The following is a 16174-nucleotide window of genomic DNA, read 5'->3' as shown; positions in this document are numbered from 1 at the left end:
TACCAAATGGCGTCAATACTATGATTAAACAAGTTAATGAGATGAAATTGGAGCGTTTAAAGATATTGTCTTGTCACGCTCAAGGCCCGTTTTACACTACAATAAAGCACAAGTATTTCCATGTGGCAACTAAGCGTGGTTGGTTAGGTTCAGCCTGTATAAAATTACAGACACCGGCTTTGCGAAGATTTAAGAAGCGCCTTTCCTGTGTTCAGCTTAATAACAACTCAAATACGAGCTGTTCATTATTTTAACTTAGCGATCACCAAATTACAGCCCGCCGACCTTGGCTAAGAAAAAGCCCAGTTGAAACGTTTTTGAATGCAATTCCAAATTAAAGTTTTGCGAAATTTTAAATTACACGACAATATATTAAAGCTCACTACAGTTTTGTTGCATATTAGTAATTTATATTCCTCGGTTAACGATAAAATCAAATAACAAAGTTCGGCACGAATTTATTTTCGGCCAGTGATCGTCAAGGCTTACAGTTATCCGGCACTTAATTAAACAAAATGAAATATACAGTACGTACAGGCTATAAATTATGTACAGCTATAGGTAAACAGAAATGGTTTAGTGTTTCTTTATACACAACAAAAGGTCGTGGATAGTTTCTGATCTCCGTTAATAATTGATGTGAAGAACGATAAAATTAAAGAGCTATATTAAAATGGCAGGTGTTTCATATACAGTAGAATACTAGTTATCTTGTTACATTTGGTTAATCAATTAATTTAAAACATATTATTTTAATGGTTCAGGTTTCACTAGATTGAACCATCATTATATACATTTCTACTGATTAAAATTTTTAAGAAATTTTCTGACATATTGACACAATATTTTGCTGTGAAAAAATAGTTCTGATGGTAGCATTGCAGTACTGACTATATAATGTTACACATGCAATAAATAAAGTTATCATCTATACTCGATTCAAATTCTATTATCATCTTTATGTATCGGAGTTAAAATGTACACTTTTTTAGGCAACATAGGCCGGGACACTTTTGTGATGATTTATTACTAAAAAGGTGATATCTAATATATTAACACTAGAATGGATTACTTGCGTTGTTAAAAGAGTGCAATGCATGCTTTTAAAAAGTACGCTACCGAGATTTAGTTTAATATGGATGATTTTGCCGTGATTATGATCGAAGCATGCTCACTTACTTGCAACAACATCCAAAACATTTGCTGAGACTGAAATCAAGATTTTGTTAATACGCCTATTTCTAAACCAGTTTTACAAATATAACAGTACGGATGCAAAGGCTATTTCTTAAATAACATGTGAACTAAAACTTAATTCAGGCATTTAACATTTTATCTATATTTATTATAAATTATCCGCAACCATTACAAAAGTGACAAACAAAAAAGGTATTTACGAGCAATTAATTTACGCCTTACGGGATGGATCTATTAAATTGCCGAATCTCGAGAAAAAGAGGAAGCGTTTATTTTTCTAACTTTTCAACCAGATTATTCTATTGAAGATATTATACATTAAAAATTAGGAGACCTGCTCAACAATTACATTTGGTTAGTTATAAAAACGATATTTAATAAATAAAAATCAGACACAGGTGCATATAAAAACTTAGATTAGCCGATTCTGAAGTTAGGCGTTCGATACAGGCTTTTGGCCCGCTTCAAACCTAAAATATAGTAGACAACTTTTAATCGTTTTCGCTGAAGCATTTATGATAAAAATAGAACAAAGACACGCCCGTTAGCACGTTATTCAGCCACGCTACATTTTGCTTTGGGCTCTTTCAATTTTTTTTATTCTTCGACCCAGTATGCTATTCTGGCTAATTAATTATAGCGTAGAATATCCATTCAGTATAGATTGGACACGATGCCTACGGAGTAGCCTGCTTTTTATCCAGATGGTGTCGATTGATTTAGGTAAGCCTTTTCGGGGGCATCATGTATACTAGGTAATAAGAGTCGTCATCGTTGGTTAGTACGGCTATAGAAGGGCTTCATAACACACTACACATTGTGCATATGAACGCTTCAGTTTGCTAAATACAGGCTGTTGACCCCCTTCAATTGAGGTTGTATACACAAACAGGATGTAGCAGGCAACGGTGGCAAGGTTGTTTCTCTACTTGCTCCCCTCTAAGCCTGTTTAGCTCAGTTGGTAGAGCGACGGTCCCGGTATGACCGGAGGTCGTGAGTACGAACCTCACTACAGGCTAGTTGTTTTTCTAGACTGACCTTGCTTGCTGAAAGTCAGTCAGCCTGATCAAGATTATAATACAATAGCCTCAATTGAAGGGGATCAGCTGTCAGCTGTTTCTCGACGTTTTTCCCTTTGAACCTGTGTAGCTCAGTTACACACATTCACACAATATGTATATAAATGTTTCAGTAAAAATTGTATGATGAATTCTGTAATGGGGCATTTTTAAGAGGTTTATGTCTTTTACCTGATCAGGACGTCCGTCTGTTAGCAGGTATATGGCGTGCGTGTAAGGATCTGCAAGGGCTATCCTCAGAGCTGCCAATGTGTTAGTACTTCCACCAACACCGATATCTGCGTGAAAAGCAACTCAAGTATGAGTTTTAATATAAAAAAAACGCTTTTTTGGCTGTATTCTGTGACTAAACCGCAAGAAAGGCGGCAAACTACGTTCAATTAGGTTTAATTAGTTTTAACTAAGGGGTAAAACTAGGTACAATCAGGTTTAATCCTTACCAATGTGCAAGTACTTTCGACACCAATATCTGCATGTTAAACAACTCGATTTACTTACAATTATGTTTGCGGTGGTTATTTTACTATTGAGTGTCAGCCAGGGGTTAATCGGTTTATAACTAAGGGTGAGGGCATTAGGCATCAATACCAGGGGTTCGAGATAATGTATTAAAGCAGCACAAGCCTTTTTGGTAAAAACAATAGGCATAACCTTCACGAACTAAAAACATTGTTTTGAACGTGCCTCCCAAAATTCGGGAAGATTAATTCATTTAAAAGCGAGATTTCATCTTTAACATTACAACAAGTATTTACTTATGCCTCTCTTGGTAGCATGGGGTACCTAAAATATAAATGAATTCAACCAAAGAAAAGGAAAATCGACTGTTCCCGAAAAGGTTGTCTCTGTACGCTAGAGTGCTGACAAATGAATACAATTTCAAACAATCGAAGCCTTTAACTCCGCCTAAAAACAACACTAACCTTTGATCCAGTTCCAAGCGTTGAGTAGGTTTTGCTCAGTGACGTCAACAGCCCGATCTTTCCAAGCGACAGCTTTCGTGTCAAAGGTCACGAAGTTGAACTTGCTCTTGTGCCTTAGTTGCTCCTGGGGGAAATGTTAGCTTATTCCAAAATCATTTAAGACTATGGAGCATAAAGATTGGAGGTTGTACTAAGACGTAGGAAGAATATCAAAGCCCAAACAGAAGTCGGTAACATTTTTACAAAAGTTTTACAGGCGGTTTTACCCCTGCCCCCCTTTAAATCTCGCAAAAAGTGAAAAAAGTAAAAAAAAAAACAATAATACTTAAAAAATGCAAGCAGCTGATCTGTACTTGCTTAACGCAAATTAGAAAACCCAAATCCCCATGGAATAGAAATAAATCTTTTTAAAATAGTTTATCTTCAATTTGTAATAAAAAAATCGTGCAGCTCCTTTGCCATTACTAAATGCAAATTAAAAACCAACAAATCATAAAGAAAACAGACCATTGAATTTGGTTGAAAATTGGGAAATAAATAAATAAAATAGCGGAAAATTTATATTAACGCCAATGTTGTAATGACTTTCGGGTAAAATGACTTGACTTAATCATTCAGACAAGTTAAGTTATTTATAACGTTAGTGAAAGAAGGCATCTGTGACGCACCTGCATAAGCTGGAAGACTTTTTCCTTGAGCATTGGCAGTTTCTCCTTCATGGATTGCGAGGTGTCGATGAGGATGTAGACCTGCTCCTCCAGGATTGTCCCGAACACCTCCCGACTCCCTTGCTGCAGCCAGTCGATCCTTGGAAAAACACATGAGTAAATATCAAATCAGGGCTGGTATGTAATGGTAGGCTATATACCAGGGTGAGGTAAAAAAAATCGCGCCACACTTTCTGCAAATCAATAATATTTCAACTTGACAAGTGCCCTGAACTCAAAGTAAGACAATAGTTTAACCCTACATAAGTATTAGTCCTCTCTCGTAAAGGTCGTACTTAAACGTATAGAACAGCGGTTTTCAACCAGTGGACCATGGCTAACTTAATTTTACAGGAATAGTGGATTGGGGGAATTAAAAAGGAATGTAAATTTATTATTCAGCCGCAAGTATCTCACTAATGCACGGTAAAATAAATAATCTGTTTCAAAATATGTTCTGCTGTGTTTTGTTCGAAACATTTTTTACAGTTTTTTCTTTCATAAGAATTTATTGGGCCACAGAATTTTTGTTGCAACGTATATGGGCCACGAAAGAAAAAAGGTTGAGAATCACTGGTATAGAATGACATCAAATGTCATTTAGAAGAAAGTTGCATCACGTTTCGAATAAGCCCTAAAAGTTTCGAATAAATCTTAAACGTTTCAAATAAATCTTAAGATAATGGTTGTAGTTACACGAAGAATGAGTATCAAATCCCATACAGAAGTAGTTTGCATTTTTAAAACGTTACGAATAAATATTAAGACAACGCCTGGATGATGCAGTTAAACATAAAACGAGGATTTGATATACTGTAAATATTAGAAAATATTCAAAACCCACTTTTGACAATAAAGCACCTCTACAAAGTGTATGTTTAAACAAAGGGAACCAGTATCGGTACTTGTCCGAAGGTTCGCTGCCGATGCCAAATTAATATGGGAAATTTAGCCATAATTTGCGATCAACTATACAGCGATTCTACATTGAAAGGTAAATTTATCAAAAGACAGTAGGCAAACAACTGAAGTTAATTCACTAGCTATTCTGCTAGCTTTTGCACAGTAATGACGTCATTTGGTATCGCATCAGATCGCGATACTTTTTATCAAAAATATCGAACATCGGGTATCGGATTCAAATGTCTAGTATCGGAAATTACTACTACAAAGTAAATATTGAAACAACTTGAAACCCATCAATTTAAAACAATCAGCTTGTTAATAAATTGTAAAGCCGAAAAGGTCGAGTAAATATTCTCAAAATTAATGATGCAACAGAAAAATCTCAATTATCATTTTGTGCAAAGGCCCATTTTCTATACGCGTTAGTCATAGTCTTTTATAAAATGGTGTATCTTTCTGGGATCCAAAACCATTGGCAGCGGGTTTGTACTGTTTAAAAACTCGAGTGTATATATATTTTTTACACTGATTTTTACTTTTATTAATTTATTATTTCTTTGTTATTCAAAACTTAGCACATTCAAAACTTAGGTTTTTTAATCTGAGTTTTATTGTTTATGTCTTAATTAAGACATTTCGATACGAGCTTCTATCATCCGCACTTAATGTGACTGAGAAGCAATTCAAGCATAACTTATAAATGGTGGGGCGCAATTGTTATTATTTTGCACCTTCAGGTGTTAAACGGGTACAGCAGTTATTATCAAGCTACATTACAGATCCGTGCATAGTGTACCCAAGTTTATTAAAACAGTTACCTGCGCTGAATGGCGTCCAATGTAGTTTTCATTTTCTTCTCGAAGGTTCGGTGCTTTTCTGCGGTGATGTGCACGTGAACCACCGTCCCGTCTTTCCACTTTGTGTGAGCGAACTGGTCGCAGTACTTGGCGTTCACCAGCTTCCTTACGTTTTGCTGGGGGGAGAAATAACTTGAATTATCCGTTTTTTTATTAAACAAGCCGCGCTAGCTTTGGACCGGTGTTGCATTGAGTTTGTAATATTGAAAATTACTTTGACCCTTGCAAGATAAATGTCGATTTCTGATCACAAACAACAGAATAATTAGTTATAAAGAGGGTTCTTCCGACAATTATTTATTCTGTGCCGACGTTTGGATAACCTATCCAGGTAATCTTCATCAGGGCATATAAACTTGTAACCTTGCAGAAAGGTGTATATATACAGTGAAGAAAAACGAGGTTAGTTAATATACCCTGAAGAAGATTACCTGGATAGGTTATCGAAACGTCGGTACAGAATAAATAATTGTCGGAAGAACCCTCTTTATAATTAAGATAATGCCTGGCAGCAACAGCATATTAACAGAATAACTAGTTGTGAGAAAAGTTTTACACTTAAATTGCGGAAGCATTACGAAGGCAGGGCCTATATTAATTAAATTTCAACTTATTTATGGCAACATCTTTCCCCCAAGCTTCGCTGTCATTAACTTCCTATTTCGACCGCCGCAAAAAAAGGTTGAGAAACACTAACTTGCGGTGTCTGCTGTCGCACAGTTTCACAAAAATACCAAAAGCAAGACGCTTTAACGGCCAACCAGCTAAAATTAAGTCAGGAGACATTAAGGACTTGTGGCATAGTTTTAGAAAAACGCAGCTAAAAAGACAACCAGGGTCACACAGAGTCTGACAAAATTCTACCAAAAAAACAAAAATTAACCTCGAGTGGACGTACCCAACCGCTTAGTGGTTCCCAGCCTTTTTGACTTACCGCATCCTTAAAAATTGCAACCGTTCCTAACATTTTCGCGTGGTTTATTGTAATATCACAATATGTCGACTTGAAACAGAAAACATAAAAAAAAACATTGGTTGTTGAACTCCGATTATACACCATAAAGTCCCGTTTACACTACAGCTGCACTGAGCGGAGCTGAGCTGCACTGGGAGTGGAATTGTTTTCACTTCAGCTGCAGTGAGCTGCACTGGGCGTAAAAATCGCTCCAAAACGTAACGTTTTACTATAGCTGCACGGGGCTTGAGTTTAGCAAAGCGTAGCTTCAAGCTAGCTGCAGCTGCTGCACGGGGCTTGAAATTAGCAAAGCGTGAAACGCTCGCCACAATAGAATTTAAATGCAAATTACGCCCAGCGCAGCTCAGTGCAGCTGTAGTGTAAACGGGTCTTAAATCGTATAAAGAAGCTCACCAATAGATCGAAAATTGGAATACGAAATAGTTTTAAATACTTTTCGGCACCCTTAAGCGTTAGAAACTGTACCCCCCCCGGTTGGGCACCACTGCCTTATAAAGAAAGTCAAAAGCGAACTCACGGCGTCGGAACTCTCGGCGCATGGCGTCGGTTTGCCCTTCAGGTCGACGACCCCGTCCACGTGCCGGAAGGAACAGCTGGCCAGGGCCTGGAACGCACTGACGCCCTTTGCTCGCAAACCGTGACGTTCGAGCCACTGACGTGAACCCATGTAGTGCTCCTGGCGTGCGCTGGAAGGTGGCTTCGGACGGTCGATTGCCGCTAGAATAAAACCAGTGGTTAAAGTGAGCAATAACTTTCCAGAATAATTAAAGTACTAACAGAATGCAGCAAGTATTGGTGCCATGGTCGTTTCTGGACTCGATTACCTCTGGTTAATTAATCCCATACTATAGCGCTGCTTAATAGCTTGTGTGTTTTTTTGACTTATCGCAATGCGGTTTCTATGGTGGATAATTGTTCAAATATTTGAGATTTGCCGTCACAGTTGATTTTTCAGTGTTAGTTAATCTTCACTAAACAGCTTTTATGACGCTTTTGTTGGCGTTACAATAACTTACAAATAAAAACGCCCTTTACTCACGGTAAACCCCAACATTTACGGCTTGCAGCGACGTGTTCACTATCTTATAAGGTACATAACAATCTGATTAAAACAATGTGTTTAACCAATTTAAAACACATTCATAAAAATATTCAAAGTATAAAAATCCCCAAGGTTAAACCAAAACTGCAAACGTATGCTCAAAAGTACAAAGCTATGGTATTTACAAAACACAAATGGGTCGCACACGGAAATGCCAGCGTTTATATAACTTGCCCAGCTCTCTTCTTACCCGAATCAGTTTTGTGATCTGGAATCTCATTGAGCAGCGACTGAACCTGAACGAAATTGTTGCGACATTCTTCCAACTCAAGCCAAACGTCAAACACGTCTTCTCTTACTCCTGTGGAAAATTGGAAAACAAATTATAGACTTAATTTTTAAGGTTCACAAACTGTGCGTCGCAAAGGGCGTTTTAAGATGGTCGTTTTAGTCTTTAAAGGGCGCTGCACAATGATTCAGAACGAATCTCAACGCAAACTATGCAAAAAAGGTTTTCAGGTAGATTGGATTTATCTGCAGAACACTTTTCATTTTATATAAGCTACTAAAAAAAAAAAAAAAAAAAAAAAAACATTTACATGTGTATTTTTAACTATGGTGCTAAATCGGTTTGTTGTTTGTCCTGCGTCCTACGACGACCTCCAATCGTCGTAGTCGTTAAAGCAATTTGTTAACCCTGCGCATTTTGATGCTATTGCTAACTGACTTATTTAATTAAGCATTATATAACTTAAAGTAAACCGGTAAAAAATCACTGAAATACATAGTGCCTTGACATTTGACATTGTAGTTTTTCCTACGGCAGTTGTTGTCACTACTGTTGCGGTAGGAGCTCGCCTTGTCATTTACTTGTGTTCGGAAATGATGTTTAACTTAAACTGATGTGGTTTATGTTTAAATAACATTGTTTTGAATTCGTTAGATTTAAGATAAGAATCCACTTGTTTAAGCCATTGTGTTTTTAATAAATTCCTGCACACTGATAAAGACTTCTGTACCGGATCGGACCCACCAGTGTTCAGTTGATTTAGAAAGGAATTCACACTAACCTGCACCGGCGGGAATTCCCCCTTTAGGCTTGGCAGTCAATCTCACGGAAATGCGCGAAGCGTCGCCGCCAGGGGGCGCAGCGTTGCTTGGGAGCGCCTCGGAGTCTTCCTCGTAAATGCTCTTCACTACGAAGGCGTGGAATCTAAATAAAATAAAGAAAAACTTATTTTTTGAGCATTTTAAGCAGCAATTAAACAGGATATGTATACGCGAAGTGTTGTGTCTGGTTGGGAGCCATACCCAAAGTTCGAAATACACCTTTTTAACGGGTCGGTCTCAAATCATTGAATAGTGATGTATATGGATGGCGCTTCGATACTTGTAACAGTAGGAGCTATCAGGTGCGTCTTCAAGATTATTTGGGGGGCATGAATTTCCAGAGATGGCGTCATGTTACGTCAAAAAACATTCAATTAGAAAAAAATCTCTCCAGAAAAATAAAAAAAAAACTTTAATTTAAAGAGAGTCTTAGCACATTGTGTGATACCATACCTAATGCACCGACTACTACTATAGTTACTTGATGATTTATAGTTGAAATTCATCTACACAATGAAGTAATACCACTTAAAATAAAAGCAGGACACACAAAAAAATAGGAACCTGCGTCATGTGCGGGTTTCATTGTCAAAAAAATCATTTCTCAAAAAGCTTTTCAAACCATCTGTGCAGTTCTCTGTGATTTATCGTCTATCAAATATAGGCCTTGAGGTTAAATCTTAGCTACGCCGCCTGTCATAAATCACTGCTATGTAAATACAGCAAGAAGACCAAGCAAACACAAAGACGATCCAAAGGCTTCCACTGTTTGCTGTCGCCAATGCTTAAGGCTTGCGTGTGTTAGTGATCAATTGCCTCGCTACAGTTTTCATTTATTATTAAAGGGGATGAGGTCAACACAGTTTACCACACTACGGTTTAAATTTTGCTTTTGTTTTTTGGCAGCAACGAAAGCGACAGATTTGCCACCCGACGACGTTCTACAGGTAAAAAACTTCAAATTAACACAAAATATCGCCGTTTTAGGTCTAGGCTCACCAAAACTTTTACATAAAGGGCCGAATAACTAGGATTTTCGATCGTGGACCGGGTATAAAATTTATTTTCGAGCTATATTACCTTAGGTATCGTTTTACGATGGAAATATGAATAACTGTGCAATTGAAACCGTATAGTTGAAACAATAATAATATTATTATTATTATTTTTGTTAATATCAGGATCTAAGCCTGATCCGACATTTCTAGTTGTTGATCTTTTTTCCATATCATATGATTCAAACAAAACCACAAAGTTTGTAAAAGAGATCTAAAACAACTTTATTTAACAAAGGCAGAATACTATATAGAACATACCATATAGCTTTTTTGCGTAACTATATAGTATTCTGCTTTTGTTAAATAAAGTTGTTTTAGATCTTTTTAAAAACCTTTGTGGTTTTGTTCGGGTTGAAGCCGTATAGTAAGCCTCAATAAACCTGAAGTCCAGTTAACTCTTTTTACCTTTAATGGTAGAATCGGTTCGTTGGATCATTAATCATGGCTGAAATAATTTGGTATTGGACACGCACCGATGTTAACACTCGACATCGGGTATCGGCTCCGATCCTGTATTATCGGATCCGCCTAATGGCGAACATTCTGCATGCTGCGTTTTTTTTTTGTTTAATTTGTTTTAATTTTTACATTCAGCGTGCAGCTCTTTAAACTGGAACAGACTTCACTATTTTAAACTGAAACAGACCACATAAAATTTCTATCGCAGTCCTGTAGTATTTTCTCCGCACCTGCCAGACGTGAGCTAGGCAATTTACTTGAGGAACTCGCTTGTGCCTCTATTTTTACAACGTTTTTGGAAAAAGTTTTTTAATAAGTGCATATGTAAGAGTTGAATATTGCGAATTTCTTATAAAAAGCAGCTCTTTCTTTGAAGAAAGTTTTCATTTTACTTTTTATTTATTTTTTTTTTTTCATTTAAAAAAAAAGTAAATTTTTTTTCAATTCCCACCTATAGGAATATATTCAGCGCGGCGCTCTCTTTATGAAACATACATATTCAAAACGGGACATATTTCTAATCGCATTCCTGTATTATCTACACACCTGCCAGACGTGAGCATGGCGATTTCCTTGAGGAACTTGATGGTCGAGCTTTTGCCAGCGTTAAACGACACTGTGTGTAGTGGATGAGGGGCTTCGGTCAGTTTCTGACGAATAAGCTCCTTTGAAGACTCACAAGAATCGCCCTCAGCGAAAAGATAAACCGCTTCCAGCTGAAAGCAATGTATATAATCAGTTTTAGATTAATGTTATTTCAAATGTACTACAAGTCCTCTTTGTCGTCTTTAATATATTTTTAAGTGTGGCGTGTGCGAATTAGTTTTCTTAAAAAAAAACGGTGGTACATGGCCGAAACTGGTTTGGACCACTGTCTTAGATCAGAAGCCACCAAACTTTTAAATAAATTAGGATTTCTGTTTAAAGCCAACGACTGAAAAAAGCCGGCTATTTAGAACATAAAAACCTGAACAAATATTACCCGTCTCCCGAAAACATTCTTACCAGTCACCAAATCTAAATGTAAAAATGGGCCTTTTTTGAATATTTTGTGTCCAATGCTAACTATGCTTTGGAGTCCAGAACGTTTCACGACAACTCCAAAGACTGGCGAAGGTGAGCTACATAACTGTTAAATGACTATCGCGGTTAATTATCCGGTTTAAATTTTGTCTTGACTTAGATATTATCAAACGAAGGAAATATAAAATATGAAACAAAACTCAAAATATGTAGTTAGCGTTATGAAATTAGGTTAAACAATTCAATAAAATTTAAAATTTAAGGTTAAACAATTCATCACCCTCCGAAAAAAGATAAACCGCTTCCAGATGAAAGTAATGTGCAATCACTTGGTTATTGGCATTAATTTAAGTCATCATTATCTAAGTTTTATTGGAAACGTTCACAAAATGCTACCTATGCTTCTCTATGGCCCTGATATTCTTTCTGGGTCTAACTTCAACCTTTAGCTACTATCTTAAGACCAAAACGTTCACGATTAACGCGCGCTTTGTGTTTCAACGCTTCCTTCATAACACACTTGTACCAATTAATCAATAATATTGTATCGTTTGTAAATAAGCCAAATAAATTGCCTCTAGCTTTTTTGCTGTTTATTCATATAATTATCCAAACGGAGGTAAGAAATTCAAGTAAAACTTAATTTGCATTGCACTTGAATTTAAACGTGATTTATTAAATTATTACCTCCATGTTTGATTTAAGCACATGTGTTATTCTTAACGAACAAACAGGTCAAGCGCGTCCAAAATTAATTTGAAACACTGCCTTAGATCAGGGGTCGCCAACCTTTTTGCATAAAGAGTTGGATAACTCTAAAACTGGCGATGGTGGGCAAAAATGACACTCGTATATTTTTCCGGATATAAAATTTTGTCTTGACTTAGATTTTATCCAACGAAGGAAACATCGAATATGCCTCAAAATTAAAATATAATTATAGTTAGCGTTATGAAATTGTCATTTGGTTTACAAATTTATCAAAATTGAATAGCTTTGTGTCTAACAAACATTTATGCTAATAAAGTATTAATAACAGTATCTTGAAATGTGAGAGCATGCGGGCTGTAGTTTGGAGACCTCTGCCTAAGACTTGAAGGCCCGTTTACACTACAGCTGCACTGAGCGGAGCTGAGCTGCACTGGGCGTGGAATTGTTTTCACTACAGCTGCAGTGAGCTGCGCTGGGCGTAAAAATCGCGACAAAACGTAACGTTTTTCTATAGCTGCACGGGGCTTGAGTTTAGCAAAGCGTAACTTTGAGCTAGCTGCAGCTGCTGCACGGGGCTTTAGTTTAGCAAAGCGTGAAACGCTCGCCACAATAGAATTTAAATGCAAATTACGCTTTGCTCAGCTCAGTGCAGCTGTAGTGTAAACGGGCCTTTAGAGTCATAAAAACATGAGAAACCGTTCTTACACTGTCGTCTTCCATTGCTCGCACTATGGCCTCGGTGGTTGCGGTTCTTGACCCCTCAGCCATCCGGTCAAGGCCCTGCACCCATTCGATGGCACTTTTGATGGTCAGTTCGGTAACCGGCACCGCCTGCTCCTGCCACACTTGCATGTCGGCCTGGGCCCTGAAAAAATAATGGTTTCACGAGTGGACCCCTCGGGCATATGTGAACTAGCTTTAGAGGGCCCATGACTCTATGAAGGCCTAACTAAAATCTTTGTGTGTTACTTAAAAATTACATTTTTTAAACAACAAAAGCAATGAAAAAGTGCCCGCTTCTTGAATAAATATCACTTCATTTTAGTTTAGTCTTTTGGAGTGGAAATAGCGTGTTTGTTAAGTCTACTTACTTTATAATATTAACATATGATGACAACACTAAAAAAATATGCCCACCCCAGTCCATGGAAACAAAAACATTTTTTTAGGGCTTGACGAGTTTCGACACGTAAAAATTGGGTGCTGGGCTTAAATTGCTAATTTTTAGATATAGTTAAAAACATGAGTTGGGAAAAAGCACCAAATAGCTTAGTGCATTTAATTTCATGTGTGATAGTTTTGGACCCGAATAGAATCATTAGTGGCGGAGAATTATTTTAGGTGTGGGCCTAAAAATAAAGTTCAAATGAAATCTTTTAAAATATGCAAACTAATTTGATTCAATACCATTAACTGTACAACCATAACAGTATTTATTGCTTACTTGATCATGTTGAATTTTGCGAGTTGTGACACTTGATCCCTTATCACCATACAAAGTGACTCTCTGTAGAGGTCAAATTGAGTTTGCGACATGGTGGAGACGTCAAGTATAAAACATACGCAGTGCTCCTGCAAAAAATAAAATAAAAAATATTTAGAAATCATAATAAGAAAACCATATATTACATGGTAGTTAATATTTTGATGTTGGTGAGCAGTACAATTGAAATAGGAAGTAACCCTATTCAATATTGGGAGTATATATATGTATACAGCTCATTGTGTTACCAAAATAAATATGTTAAAACATTTATCAATACATTTGACATTTTTCTCAAAATGCTAGCCAGTGCACCCTCCTGATAATATCTCATAAGCTGTAGAAGCAAATTAGTTTCGAGCAATTTTTGTGGTGACCCAAAAGTACATTCAAGTTCTTAGAAACAATGAAATAGTAGTGAGTGCTTAGATTTAAATAATACTGCTTTTACTTATTTAACATTTGCATATTGGCCAAAAAAATTTGCACCTGTACAACTCCAAATATTCTTCTACTTTCTGTGGTCAACCACTGAAGTCTTCGCTTGAATATATGCGACGCACGCATCAAAGATTCCTCAATCTGACGAAGTTTTTCTCTTCCAACAGTAATCTGAAATATTTAAAAATAAGTGTGATTCAGATCAAAGAATTTTTACGAAAATATTTGGATGACATACTAGGACATACTAGAAGACTGTAAACAAAAGAAAAATCTACTTTCAGAACAACCTTTATTTAAAGTAAAGGACAAATACTGAAAGGTTCTATTTGTCCTATCTCAGACGTTCGAACTTGAACAACTTACATTGTAAAGTTGGCCATCTTTTCTCCTGAACTGCTGAAAAAGTCCGTTTCCATAATAAGATCCAACTGGTTTCTTTACAGAATCAATGTAGTCTAAAAAAATGGTGCAAAATTTTAAATAAATCAGAAAAATGCCAACATGTGTTATTTTATTTTTATAAAGTTAATTATAAGATATTTTCTTAAACTATAAATAAAATGTACGTTAGAAAAAATGAAACGCCCTTAAAATCAAACATATGTTATGTGTAAATCCCAATATGTTGTATAACGAGATCTGTCTCATGGACAAAAGCAACAATGCTGTTAAAATCAAAGGCTAGGAATTTAGACAAGCTGAGTATTTAAGTCATTCAGTTCCTAAAAGCACATACAGCATATAATGACCGTAATCTTATTTTCATTATGTTTAAATTCAATGTGCGAGAAGTTTTACATTATGGACAAGTAAATCTAAAAACTAAAGGCCCTAGGGTCTAGCTAAGCAGTTGAGGTATTAGGTTACTACCAAAATTTTTACTTGGAAAAGTTGCCCAAAAAAATATAGTAAATTTCCGAAGAAAACAGCTTTTTTTGCCATATTGCAGTATCTTGGGGATGGATTTCGACAAAAAAATGTTTGCCAAAGCTTTGGCAACAATTTATTATGAAGTGCAGTTGGAAAAGTTACCCAAAAGTGCATGGTAAATTTCCGAAAAAAATAGTGTTTTTTGCATATATATAAGTATTTTGGGGTGAATTTCGACAGACAAAATGTTTACTATGAACCTTTGACACAAATCATGAAGTGTAGCCAGGCATATGTCACCAAGAACCCACCTTCATTGTGCTTAAACCCGATCTGCGACAAGATTTGTTTCATGGACAAGCGATTGCGCTGGAGTCCGTGGACCTGCAACCACTTTTTTGAGCTGATGAGCGGCTTCACATCGAGTTCCCATTGCTCTTTGCCGTCATCTTGTGTCTGGCCGTCCATCTCGTATGACGACTTCTTGCCCCTTTCCTTGTCCGCCCAACCAAAAAGGTCAGGGGGAGTTGGAGCGTGAAGGTGACCGATATTGAATTTTGGAGGCGCCTCTGAAATATTTGTGAATTCTTATTCAGTTTAAAGCAATGCCCTCAAATATTATTGAACACTATTCTGGGATATCTAAGGAAAAGTCAAAAATTCCCATATGTGTAATTTAAAAGCCTTAATAAACCGAATAACAATACATTTTATATGTGGGTTTGCCAACCAAAAGAAAACATAGTGAAATTAATATCTGATGTTTTGGCAAAAGAAAAACCAACATAAAAAATACCACTGTAATACTAAAAAAACCAATATGTTTTTTAAGGATAACGCTTAGGATATTCTGGACAAAGCCTGGGTAATAGAAACAAGAAGTTAAATAGCATTGATTGACTTGTAAAATACTTTACAGAGATCTCCTAGTTACTTGGACAGCCCATAAGCCGGCTCTTTTGTTATTTGATCCCTTAAAATTACAACTCATTGTTGGATGGTTAGGTTAAATAACAGAACTATTATTTGAACAATACATTGCTGAGAGTTAAATGACACACAAATGGAGTTTTTATCTTTTAAAACAGAAATTTAAATTGACCACATGTCACAATTTGTTAAAAAAATACAAAATTAAATATATTAATATATAATTGCAAATAGGCCACAACAAGAACAAATTTACAACTGTAGATTATTTTTTCAAAATCATAAAAAACAAAAAAGAACAAAATATTTTTGGTTTGATTGACCATTTTAGATATATATATTATAATTATATGTTTATATTCAATATGCTGTTGCTGCCAGGCATTGTTTAAATTGTAA

At 36.3% G+C, this 16174-nt stretch overlaps 1 protein-coding gene across 1 annotated transcript in view; it reads right to left on the bottom strand.

Annotated features, from left to right (window-relative positions):
• The window catches only part of LOC146162666 (von Willebrand factor A domain-containing protein 3B-like), a 43999-nt gene that overhangs the window by 27092 nt on the left and 733 nt on the right, over positions 1-16174 (bottom strand). The window contains exons 2-15 of the mRNA XM_083385268.1: positions 15157-15414; positions 14339-14430; positions 14021-14143; positions 13493-13620; positions 12754-12913; positions 10861-11030; positions 8758-8900; positions 7938-8048; positions 7163-7362; positions 5631-5785; positions 3868-4006; positions 3200-3323; positions 2448-2554; positions 1180-1209 (exon numbers count right to left, since the gene is read on the bottom strand). Coding sequence (XP_083241394.1) covers positions 1180-1209; positions 2448-2554; positions 3200-3323; positions 3868-4006; positions 5631-5785; positions 7163-7362; positions 7938-8048; positions 8758-8900; positions 10861-11030; positions 12754-12913; positions 13493-13620; positions 14021-14143; positions 14339-14430; positions 15157-15414 — 1940 coding nt within the window. The remainder of the gene's footprint in view (positions 1-1179; positions 1210-2447; positions 2555-3199; positions 3324-3867; positions 4007-5630; positions 5786-7162; positions 7363-7937; positions 8049-8757; positions 8901-10860; positions 11031-12753; positions 12914-13492; positions 13621-14020; positions 14144-14338; positions 14431-15156; positions 15415-16174) is intronic.

Source organism: Ascidiella aspersa, chromosome 3 (assembly GCF_963924565.1).
Source record: "Ascidiella aspersa chromosome 3, kaAscAspe10.2, whole genome shotgun sequence".
NCBI lineage: Eukaryota > Metazoa > Chordata > Ascidiacea > Phlebobranchia > Ascidiidae > Ascidiella > Ascidiella aspersa.
The sequence above is the reverse complement of the archived record's forward strand: the minus strand, read 5'-3'. Positions and strand labels throughout refer to the sequence as shown.